The 12923-nt window shown below is 39.8% G+C and overlaps 1 protein-coding gene across 1 annotated transcript; it reads right to left on the bottom strand.

The window, feature by feature from the left end:
- Positions 1 to 6434: 6434 nt before the first annotated feature.
- LOC133775837 (olfactory receptor 6C4-like) lies at positions 6435 to 9418 on the bottom strand. The gene is made up of 2 exons (XM_062214322.1): positions 9411 to 9418; positions 6435 to 7356 (listed from the first exon to the last, which is right to left on the bottom strand). The coding sequence occupies exons 1-2, from the start codon at positions 9416 to 9418 to the stop codon at positions 6435 to 6437; spliced, it is 930 nt and encodes a 309-aa protein (XP_062070306.1).
- Between the last annotated feature and the right edge of the window lie 3505 nt (positions 9419 to 12923).

The raw sequence follows: 12923 nt of genomic DNA, 5'->3' as shown, positions 1-12923 counted from the left end.
CAAACAACCCACTTAAGAGATGGGCCAAGGACCTCAATAGACATTTTTCAAAAGAGGAAATCCGAATGGCCAACAGACACATGAAAAAATGTTCAGGATCACTAACAATCCTCACCCCAGTTAGAATGGCTCACATACATAAATCTACCAACAACAGATGCTGGTGAGGATGTGGGGAAAAAGGACACTAACCCACTGTTGGTGGGAATGCAAACTGGTAAAGCCATTATGGAAGTCAGTCTGTAGATTCCTCAGAAACCTGAATATAACCCTACCATTCAACCCAGCCATTCCACTCCTTGGAATTTACCCAAAGGAAACTAAATTGGCAAACAAAAAAGCTGTCTGCACCTTAATGTTTATTGCAGCTCAATTTACAATAGCTAAGACGTGGAATCAACCTAAGTGCCTATCAACAGTAGACTGGATAAAGAAGTTATGGGACATGTACTCTATAGAATACTATACAGTAGTAAAAAACAATGAAATCCGGTCATTTGCAACAAAATGGAGGAATCTGGAACACATCATGCTGAGTGAAATAAGCCAGTCCCAAAGAAACAAATATCATATGTTCTCCCTGATCAATGACAACTAACCGAGCACCAGAAAGGAAACCAGTTGAAGTGAAATGAACACTATGAGAAACTGTGACTTGATCAGCCCTTGTCCTGACTGTTGATGAAAAACTTAATACTTTATCCCTTTTAGTATTTTTTGGTTCTATTTAATACTATTGGTTGAACTCTGTAATTAACACACAATTATCCTTAGGTGTTTAAATTTAAGTGAAAAGTGATCTCTGTTAAATATTAGAGTGGGAATAAGAGAGGGAGAAGATGTACAATTTGGGACAAGCTCAAGCTGACTTGATCCAAACAGTAGAGTTAGAAACATGCCAGGGGATTTCAATACAATCTCATCAAGGTGCCATGTACCAATGCATTTCACTAGTCCAGGTGATCAATTTCAGTTCACAATTGATCATAATGATAGGTCTAAGAGTCAAAGGGATCACATAAACAAGACTAGTGTCTGCTAATACTAACTGATAGAATTAAAAAGGGAGAGAATGATCCCACATGGGAAGCGGGATACACGGCAGAATCATAGGATGGCAGATGTCCTAAACAGCACTCTGGCTTCAGAATCAGCCCTTAAGGCATTCGGATCTGGCTGAAGAGCCCATGAGAGAATTATAAGCATCGAAAGCCAAGACACTCTGGCAAAAAAAAAAAAAAAAAACAAAAAACAAAAAAACCAACAACAACAACTAAATGAAAGATCTCTGTGAGTGAGATCCCAGTGGAAAGAACGGGGCCATCAAAGAAGGAGGTACCTTTCTCTGAAGGGAGGAGAGAGCTTCCACTTTGACTATGACCTTGTCTAAATAAGATCAGAATTGGCGAACTCAAAAGGCTTCCATAATCTTGGCAACTCATGACAAAAGCCTAGGGAGATTACTGACGCCATAACCAAGAGTGTCAATTTGTTAAGTCAACAACAGGAGTCACTTGCACTTACTCCTCATGTAGGATCTCTGTCCTATTAAGGACATTGTTGTTCAATGTGAATTAATGCTATAACTAGTACTCAAAGAGTATTTTACACTTTGTGTTTCTGTGTGGGTGCAAACTGTTGAAATCTTTACTTAATATATACAAACTGTTGAAATCTTTACTTAATATATATTAAATTAATCTTCTGTATATTAAGAGAATTAAAAATGAATCTTGATGTGAATGGAATGGGAGAGGGAATGTGAGATGGGTGGGTTGCGGGTGGGAGGGAAATTATGGGGGGGGGAAGCCATTGTAATCCATAAGCTGTACTTTGGAAATTTATATTTATAAATAAAAGTTAAAAAAAGTGCAACAGAGAATATCAATAGCAGAACAGACTGTCCTGAAGAAAATTATGAACTTGGGAACAGGTTATTTGAAAACATGATCAGAGAAATGAATGGGAAAATCCAGAAGCAATGAAAAAAACAACAGGGGTGAGCTGAGTGCACTGAGAGGGAAAATATTTATATTTTAGGTATTAATGAAGACCAGAAATGCATGGAAGTTCTGCAAGCTGAGATAACAGGACACTAATCAACAACATCACACGATAAAGACAGAAAACTCACTGGTAAAAGTATGTACAGAGTCAATTTGGAACATCCTAGTACTGTAATCTGGATATGTAGGTCAGTTATGTTTGGATATAAAGATTAAAAGGCAAAATATGCAAAATAATGCCCATGATATATTAAGGGTCGTATAATATTAAAAGGTAATCATGACACAGAAACAAAAAAAAAGTGGGGGAAAGGGAGTATGCGATCAAAGTTAAATAACTGTGAACTTAAAATACCCTGTTACAGCTATGCATATTTTGTCTAAGGCTCATGGTAGCGAAAAAGCAAAACCTATAATGAATACAAAAGATAAGAAAGAGTAAAGAATATCACCTTAAACATCATCTCAGATCAGAGGAAAGGACCTGCAAAACAACCAGACACCAGCTAACAAAGCAGCAGCAGTGATTCTAGCTTATCAATAGTCACCTCACATGTCATGGATTGGGTTCTCCAGTGAGGGATGGGCATCTGGTAAATTGCTTATGTCCCTGCTTGGGATGCCAGCATCTCTGGTGAGTGTCCAGGCTGAGTTCCAGCTTTGATTCTGACAGCTTCCTGGTAATGCTCAGGGGCAGAAGACAGCAGGTGATGGTTTTATGTCCCTGTCACCCATGTAGGGTGCCTGGACTGAGTTCTTCTCCGATTGTCAACCTCTCCTAACCTCAGCTGTTGTGAGCTCTTGATGGGTGTACTACTGGATGGAAGTCTCTCTCTCTCTCTCTCATAAGTAAAATAAAGAAAGAAAAATGACACACACAGAGTGGAGGAGCTGGAATTGTGTTGCAATGGTTTAAGCTGCAGCTATCAACACAGTCATCCCACATCAGAGCACTTGTAACGCTCAGCTACTCTGCTTGTGATTCAGTTTCCAACTCATGTGCCTGGGAAGGCAGTGGAAGAAGCCCAAGCACTTGGAGTTCTGACTTCGTGGACTTAGATGTTCCAACATGGCTGGTAGTGGCCATCTGGGGAGGAATCAGTGCAAGGAGGCTCTTTCTCTGTCTCTCTCCTTTTCTTTATCCTTCTGCCTTTCCAAATAAATAAATAAACCTTAAAAAAAGACAGATTTGAACAAACCCAACTATACACAGACTAAAAGTAACTTGTTTTACCTTTCAGGACACATAAAGGCATCAAGTGAAGGAAAGGAAAAAGTTATTCCATGCAATTAGTAACAAAAAAGAGCAATGGAGATCCTTCTACCTAGTCATATAAAGAAGAATTTAAATCTAAAACTGTAAAATAAGAGAAAAACATGATAAAGATGTATGCACTCTACATAGGAGTACTTACATATATAAATAAAATAATAATACATTTGAAGAGGGAAATACAGTATGATAGAATAATAATAGGGGAATAATGTGACACTTCAATACTTCATATTCAATGATAGGCACAAAATCAATAAGGGCTTAAGAATTTGAAGTAAGCTGCAGACCTAATGGACACACAGGTTATTTACAAAACATTCCGTGCTGCAGGCACTGAGCACACATCTTCTTGCGCACAAATAATTTTTTTTCAGGATAGGTCTTGTTAGGCTACAAACCGCATTTTAACAAATTTAAGAAAATTGGAATAATATCAAGCATTTTTTATAATCATCATGATATGAAGCTAGAATTTAAAAACAGGAAGAATGTTGGAAATTTCACAAGTATGTGGAAGTTAATCAACATGCTCCCAAACAACCAGTAAATTGGAGAACATATTTAAAACACTTAATATTAGCTATGACAAAAAAAAAAGCACAATGTACCAAAATTTATGGGGTGCAACAAAATTATCTAACAAGAAATTTTTACAAAAGATTTATTTATTTGTTTGGAAATCAGAGTTATGGAGAGAGGGAGAGAAAGAGGGAGAGAGAGAATTTTATTGGCTGCTTTACTTCCCACATGGCTGTAAGAGCTGGGGCTGAGCTAGGCAAAGCCAGGAGCCAGGAGCCTCTTCCTGGTCTCCCACATGGTTGTCCAGGGACAAAGAACTTGAGCCATCCTCCACTGCTTTGCCCAGGTCATCAACAGGGAGATGGCCTGGAAATGGAGCAGCCAGGACAGGAACCAGTGTCCACATGGCATACCATTGCAGGAAGTGGCTTTACCCACTTCACCATGACGACCTCTCCCAGAGGAAGTTTTATAGTGATAAACATTTGTATCAAAAGAGAATACAAAAAACAAATAAAAAAGAATGAATATTATATCTCAAGGAAACAGAAAAAGAAAACTAAACCAAGCTCAAAATTATTCAAAGAAAGGAAATGACAAATGTCAGAGCAAAAACAGGTGAGAGGTGAGAAAATGAGAGGTGAGAAAAACAACAGAAAATGTCCACAAAATTGATCAGTAGTATGAAATGATGAAAAATCAATAAACTTTAGATGGACTGTAAACAGAGAGAAGGTTCTCATAAATAAAATTAGAATTCAAGTAGGAAGGAAAACAACTGATTCTAACGTTGCAAAGTAAAATCATAAACTACTGTGAACATTTTTCACCATAAATGGATAATCTAGAAGAAACGGACAAACTCCTAGACATATATAACCCACTTTGCTGAATCTGAAGAAATAAAACTAAGACTGATCCTATATTAGTATAAGATTGAAGCAGTCTGTGATCAAAGACCTCTCAGTGGGGTAAAGTGGGACCTAGGGCTTTACTGGTGAATTGTACCAATCATTTGTGCTCAAGAACAATTAATAGCAACTCCCCTCAAGCTCTTCCAAAAAATAATAAATGTTGAAGTAAGACTTCTGAATTCCTTCTGCAAGGCCAGCATTACCTTGATATCAAATCAATAAGGTCACAATAAATGATAGGTCAATATTGACACTGGACATGTTATAGATTTCTGAAGAAAATTCTTAGTAAACTAAGTTCATCAGCACACTAAAAGGGTCATTTACCATGATCAAGCAGGTTTCATTCCAAGATATTTCACATGCACAAATCAGTACTTGTGACATACCACATTAACAAAGATCAGACGATCACCTCCATAGCTGTAGAAAAAATATGTTGGTAAAATTCAAACTATATTCATGATAAAAAATCTCAACCAACTGCATGGAAAAAATGTACCTCAGTATGCCTGTGAGTGCTTTTCAATGGCAAACACTCCTGGGCTTTTCCAAATGTAGATGGATGATTGACGACCTAAGAACTGATGATCCCTCCTCCCTTGGCATATGTAAATCAGTTTGCTATGCAGGTGAAATGTTTTATTTTCTTTCACCCACAAAAGATGTATAAGTCCTGATACAATGCAAGCAGTGACATCAGAAAAGGCCAGTTTTTTTTATTAAACTTTTATTTAATGAATATAAATTTCCAAAGTACAGCTTATGGGTTACAATGGCTTCCCCCTCCCAAAACTTCCCTCCCACCCACAACCCTCCCCTTTCCCGCTCCCTCTCCCCTTCCAATCACATCATGATTCATTTTCAATTCTCTTTATATACAAAAGATCAGTTTAGTATATATTAGGTAACGATTTCAACAGTTTGCCCCCATATAGCAACACAAAGTGAAAAAAAAATATTGTTGGAGTACTAAAAGGCCAGTTTTAACAGTATCTTGTTCTCATATTTCAACGTGCATCCAATTAGAAGAAAATTATCTAATTGAATCACACAGTAACAAATGCAGTGAGGTTGTGGAGAAGGGGGAATGCTTACACACTCATTCTTGGTGAGAATGTAAATTAGTGCCTCCACTGTGGAAAACAGTATGGAGATCATTTTTAAAAGTAGAAATAGACTTCCCGTATGATCCAGCAATTCAGACTCTTCAACGAGTTTACAGTTTGAAGGTTAGTCAAATGTCAATGTGTGTGTACATCTGCATGTGTGTGTGTGTTGGTATTCACCATTCAGTATCATGACCCTGGTCAGCTATCCTGGAATGAATTGATATTCTTAATACCAGGAATTTATTTTTTTATTCTCTACCTCCTTATAATTACCACAAGTAGATACAGGAAACCATGGCTTGTCAGCATTGAGATTCCACCTGCATCAAATAGATTCGTATATTCAAGGATCTTCATTAAAATTGTTTATCTTAATGATTTACAACAAATGAAAACAAGATGATGGACAATATTTTTATCTCAATAAAAGGAAGATGTTCAGAGTTTCCAGAAAGGATTAACATTCAGCCCCTAACTTGAGATAAATAATCAAACATGGAAAAAACAACACATACAAAATTTACAGGTATGTAGAAGATTAGGTACATGGAGCAAATTCTGGATTCAATCAAGAAGAAGCTGCACCCTCCACTGAGGAGCTGTGGTTCTACTTCCCCCTGTGCAGGGCACCCCTGAGAGCCTGGTGCACCTGCTTGTTGCGCAGGGTGTAGATGACAGGGTTCAGCACCGGGGTCACCACCGTGTTCACCAGAGCAGCCTGTCTGTTGAAGTCCACCCTGCTCGTCTGCTTTGGCTTCACATAGATGAAAAGACAGCTGCCGTACATGAGAGAAAGGATGATGAGGTGAGACGAGCAGGTGGAGAAAGCTTTCTGCCGCTCCTTGGCTGACGGGAGCCTTACGATGGTGACTATGATGTTGCAATATGCAATGATGGTTACAAGGAGGGATATAAAAAGACCCAGAAATATAAGGTAGAAGAACAACATTTCAGTAGACCTGCTGTCAGAACAGCAGAGCTTAGCCAAGGGCCCAAAATCACAGAAGAAGTGGGGGATGACATTGGGACCACAGAAGGACAACTGGGAAAGATGGACAACTGGAGCCACTGCAAAGAGGAATCCCAAAGTGAAGCAGAAAGTGACCAGGAGGGAACACACCCTTGGGCTCATAATGCTGGAGTAATGCAGAGGTCTGCAAATGGCCAGGTACAGATCCAGAGATAAGACTACCATAAGAAAGAAAGCTGTTGACCCCAGGAAAATAAAGACAAAAGCTTGTGTGAAGCAGGCAGCAAAGGAAATCACTTGCCTCCCTGACAGGAAGATGGCCAGCAGTTTAGGAATCACTGTGGTTATGCAGCAGCATTCCACAAAGGAGAAAGTGCTGAGGAAGAAGTACATGGGTGTGTGGAGGCGATGGTCAGCCCAGGTGATGCTGATGATGAGCGTGTTTCCCATGATGGAGGCCAGGTATGCCAGCAGGTGCACCAGGAACAAGATGTTCCCCAGGTGCTGGACAGCAGGGAAGCCCTCCAGGATGAACTCCTGGACCACAGTCCTGTTCCTTCTACCCCACATCATCAGGTTTTAAACTCCTTCATCAGCTCATCCTGAACTTTTTTGCATCACAGTAGAAGAAAGGAGAACTTTAATTCATCGAACACACAATGTCCAGGGCAATTGCACTTGTTTATTTAGTAAATGAGAATAGTTTTTACTTATTAAATAGGTGTCTTGCAGTTTCATGGCTGAAGCACAGAGACCTTCATTTCATTAATCATAAATGACCTGGGCAATGGATCATTTTATATTATGTTTTAAGTGAGCCTGTCTTTCCTTCCTTCCTTCCTTCCTTCCTTCCTTCCTTCCTTCCTTCCTTCCTTCCTCCCTCCCTCCCTCCCTCCCTCCCTTCCTTCTTTCCATTATATTATTTATGAAAGAGAGACCTTATATGCACTAATATGCTACTGCTAGAAGTGCCCACAGCAACTGGAGCTGGCTTTCCAAAGCCAAGAGCTGTGAGCTCAATCAGGTCTCCCACATGGATGGAAGGGACTGAAATACCTGAGCCATCACATACTGTATCCTGGAGTGTACATTAGCGGGAAGGTGGAATTGGATTGGAGTCAAGACATGAAGTAGGCACTCCATCCCTGAAGCAGGCATTCCAAATAGCATCTTATCCACTTGGCAAATGCTCACCTCCATATTATTTTTGAAGTTATATTTTATACATATACAAATATGTGTATATATATATGTTTTGCCCATTGTTAAATAAAGTACATAATGTTTATCTCTAAATGTTATGTGTGTAACCTAAAAGCCTTGGAAATTAGAACTGTGCTTATAGCTGCCAGTTGTCACAAAGAATTTTGTAGGGGCCAGCGCTGTGGCTGGAAGCTAAGCCTCCAATTATGATGCTGGCATTTCCTGTCAGAGTGCCAGTCCCATTCCCAGCTAGGCTGGGTCCAATCCAGCTTCCTGCTAACGCCTGAGGAAGTGGTAGTGAATGATGTCCCAAACTCTGGGGAAACCTGCCGCTGTGGTGGAGACTTCAGTGGAGTTCCTGGATCCTGGATTCAGCATAACCCAGCTCTGTTAGTTCTAGCCATTTGGTCAGTGAATAAGCAGATGTGCTCTCTCTCTCTCTCACTCGCTCGCTCTTGCTCTCACTCTTAGTCTCATTATCTGTCTTCCTCTTTCTTGAAACCTCTATTTCATTGCATGCCTGCCTTTCAAATAAATAATTAAATCTATTACATTAATAGTATCAATCATTTTCCTATATGATCTGTGAGCTGATAAAGAACTTTATTTTACGGGTGTACCTGACCATGCCAATATCACTGGTAAGAAAAACATTCATATTATATGTCCACAAAATGAGCATTCAGAAGGAAAAACATAACTTAAAAAGTCGTGGTCATGAAATTCTGTAAAATATTGTGTCATCGTGTCTGGGGTTTTGATGGGGACACACTGTCACTGGGGGAAATACTGCCTGTGGCCTCACCTGTAGCTCCCTGATGTGAGGAATGAGAAGAGCCACAGAGCAGCACTCACTGGAATCCTGGAGATGCAGCCCAGCACTCACTGACCTAAGCCCCACATCAGTCACCAAGAGAGGTGGGCTTTCCCTGTAACCCATGTTAAGTGGTTGCCCATGGTGGAATCTATCTTCCCACCTTCCCTGTCCATATGCAAAGGAAAATGAGATGGAAAGAGCAATGGTTTGACGACTCCACAACCAATTTCTGGTTCCTTGTCCCTCCTACAGTCTACTTAGGTAGAATAAATATTCTCTTTTGCCCTTAAACCCACAGACTTCTCTTGGGTGACAATTTGTCAGGCTGATCAACTAGTGCTGTGCTCAGATCTCTGAAGTATCAGTCTGATTTAGACAAAGCCAACAGCCCCAATCCTTTTCCTGTGTGAGATCTGCCTGAGATGGACTCAGTTTCTATTTACAACAAATGAATGACATGCCGACCATGTCACACTAAGGCCACATACTCACCCACATGGAGCTTCCCGTGCCCCGAGCTCTATCTGTGGCTCTTCACTCTTCTCAAAAATCAGGCTGCTGAGCTAGGCAGTTGGAGATGTAAGAAAACAAACACTTGCATCTCAGGCATTTCTCCTCTGTTGCAGCAAAAACTTCAACATGTGCATCATGTCTGCTCATCATCCATCTACAACACATCCAGAGCTTTCCAAATAAGGGGAAAAGGAAGCCCCAACTCAGTGGCAAACTTTCACTGGGATCAGAGAGCAAAGCCTATCCTTTCTCAGTGTTCTGTACATTGGATGTGGGTCCACTGGGGTCTCATAGCCTCCTTGCAGGCCCAGATCTCTATCTGCTCCTACTCCTCAACCAGTCAGCCCAGGAAAAGACCCTACTTCCTGGAAAAATACTCCAGGGCAGCAAAGAGACAAGAGGTAGCCTTCTCACTTAACCAGATCCCTTAGACACATGTTTTGTGTCTCTACAATGCATTCCAGGACACTAAATTTCCCATTGCTTCACCTCTACAGTCTTAGGAGGATACCATACTGTTGAGAGCACTTTCAAATGTTATATGGATTTGTCTCTTCATTTGTTTGGCACTGGACTGTCTCTTGACACTAATCAGGGGCCACCAGGATCAATAGGCAGCAAACATCATTAAGAAAAGATGGAACAAAGCCAATTAGAGACCAGTGTCCCTCTAGGATCCCTGGAGCCTGCTAATTGGGCATTATTAAAAAGAGAAAGTTATTTCAGAAGCATCACAGCTGCTTTTTCATTATGTTTGCAAGTATAAAATGTGAGTTTTCCCCATAAAATATTTAAATGTAGAGTACTTAGAATTCCCATGATTTATAGCTTCACAAACTGCATTATGTTACAAGGGTGCTGGAGGGATTGAGAGATCAAACAGGAGTATGAAACTCCCCCTAACTCTGCCACAGCAGTGTCAAAGTCAGATAAAATCCAAGATTTGAATAAGAGCCAGATCTCATAAAACCCTTAGTGCCTGAATTTCTCACGAAAATTACTTATTATAGAAAGAACTAAAACTATCAAAATTTGAATTTAAGACTATCAGTAGATACCTTCATAAAGATGAGACAATAGAATAATACAATAAAGAGTTTAAGGCTGCCATCATAAAACTGTGCAATGAGTTATATAAACACTCTCTTTTAAAAAATTTACTTATTTTTCATTTAACTGAATGTCAGAGTTATACACAGAGAGAAGGAGAGGCAGAGAGAGAGAGAGGTATTTCATCTGCTGGTTTACTCCCCAATTGGCCATAATGGCTGGAGCTGCACTGATCTGAAGCCAGGAGCCAAGAGCTTCTTCCGGGTTTCCCACATGGGTGAAGGGGCCCAAGGACTTGGGCCATCTTCTACTGCTTTCCCAGGCCATAACAGAGAGCAGGATCGGAAGCGGAGCTGCCAAGTCTCCAATCAGTGCCTTTAGGGGTTGCTAGGACTGCAGGTGGTGGCTTTACTGGATACACCACAGTGCTGGCCCCTATAAAGACTCTGAATAAATTTTAATAAAATAGAAAATCTCAGTAAAATTATAGAAATTTTCATCCAAGAAATGGAAGACTTAAAGAAGAGCAAATACAATTTTGGGGCACAAAAGTATGATAATAGAAGATGTGAAAGCTCAATGATGCAGCTCAGCAGCATGAGGAGGGTAGTGGGGGAAACCCTTAGTGAACTGGAATGTAGAACAAAATTACCAAATGTCAACAGTTGAAAGACACTAGATTGAAAAATGTCAACCTTGTGTATTAGTGGGACTATGGAAAAAATAATTCACATCTTCGGAGTTCTGCAAAGAGGAGAAGCAGGGCAGAGTTGTTCCACAACTGGAACAAACACACCCTAGAGATTCCAGAAAACAGAAGAATGTCACAATCATATCAAAATGAATCTCTCATCATAAATAAAAAGACTTGAAAGAAGTGACACAATATTTTTTCAAGTGCTGAGGAGAGGAACTGTCAGTATATAGAATTCTAAATACCATGGCGGTGAAGAGAAATTATATTCTCGGATGAAGGAAAATATAGCATTTTTCCACAAGCATACATGGCCTAAAAGAACCACCAGCTAGAGATATCTGAAAAGAAAGAAAAGGACATTTGGAGGGATCACTAAAAATACCATATGAAGAGATGTACTCAAATGTGCTATGGGTGAATCAAAATAGAATTCTAAAAGAAAAATGTCCATTAACCCACATGAAAGCAGAAAAAAGAAAACAGGAAAATGAAAGTCAGAGAGAGGTTAGAAAACAAACCAAAAAAAAAATTGGGAGGCAGGCATGAGACATCAAAATTACATGATTACATCGAATGTGACTGGACTAGATACACTAATTGAAAACAGGTTGAGAACATGGACTAATAAATATAGTACAACCATGCAGTACCAATGAATATTCACATTGAATGCAAAAATGTAGGTGATTTGAAAGTTATTGTATGGAACACACAGCTCAGCATCTGGGCACAGGGGGTTGATCTGCTGCCCGTGATGCCAATACCTCATGTAGGCAACCGGTTCAAAACACAGATCCACCACTTCCCCAAAAAAATGCTCCTGCAAAAGCATCAGAAGATGAACCATGTACTTAGTTCCATGTTACCTACACGGGAGTACCAGATGGAGCTCCAGGTTTCTGGCTTCAACTTGGCCGAGCCCTTTAGAGCCATTTGGAGAATGAATCTGCAGATGGAAGAATCTTCGTCTCCATATAAGTTACCAAAATTGAGATATGAACACACAAAAAATCCAAATAGTCCAACAACCAAGGCTGAGATCAAATCAGTAATAAAGAACTTCCCAACAAAGAACTCAGGACTGGATGGATTCACTGTTGAAATCTACCAAAAATTTTTAAAGATTTTATTTATTTATTTGAGAGGTAGAGTTATAGACAGTGAGAGGGAAAGACAGAGAGAAAGTTCTTCCTTTCATTGGTTCACTCCCCAGATGGCTGTAATAGCCAGAGCTGTGCTGATCTGGCCAGGAGCTTCTTTCAGGTCTTCCTTGTGGGTGCAGGGGCCCAAGCACTTGGGCCATCTTCCACTGTTTTACCAGACCATAGCAGAGAGCTTGATTGGAAATGGAGCAGCTGGGACTAGAATTGGCACCCATATTGGATGCCAGCACCACAAGCAAAGGATTAACCTACTGCACCATGGCGCCGGCAACTACCAAATTTTTAAAGAAGAACTTAATCCTTAATTCTTCTTAAACTATTCAAAACAGTTGAAATGGAAGGAATCCTTCCAAATTCCTACTTTGAGATCAGCATTTCCTTAATTCAACAACCAGAAAAAGATATCACAAAAAAGAGAAGTATATATCAATATCTGTGATAAAACCAGATACAAAAATCCTCAACAATAAACAAAAATGTTTATCACTCAACAAAATAGTAACAAGTCAAATCCAACAATGCATCAAATAGATCATCCATACTGGGCCAGGTAGGATTTATCCCAGGGATGCAATGATGACTCAACATACACAAATCAATAAACATGATACATCACACCAACAAAATGAAGGATAATAATCATATGTTTAGCAGAATAGGTGAAGAGAAAGTTCTGATAAAAT

This window comes from Lepus europaeus, chromosome 17, assembly GCF_033115175.1.
Source record: "Lepus europaeus isolate LE1 chromosome 17, mLepTim1.pri, whole genome shotgun sequence".
NCBI classification, from domain to species: Eukaryota; Metazoa; Chordata; class Mammalia; order Lagomorpha; family Leporidae; genus Lepus; species Lepus europaeus.
The sequence above is the reverse complement of the archived record's forward strand: the minus strand, read 5'-3'. Positions and strand labels throughout refer to the sequence as shown.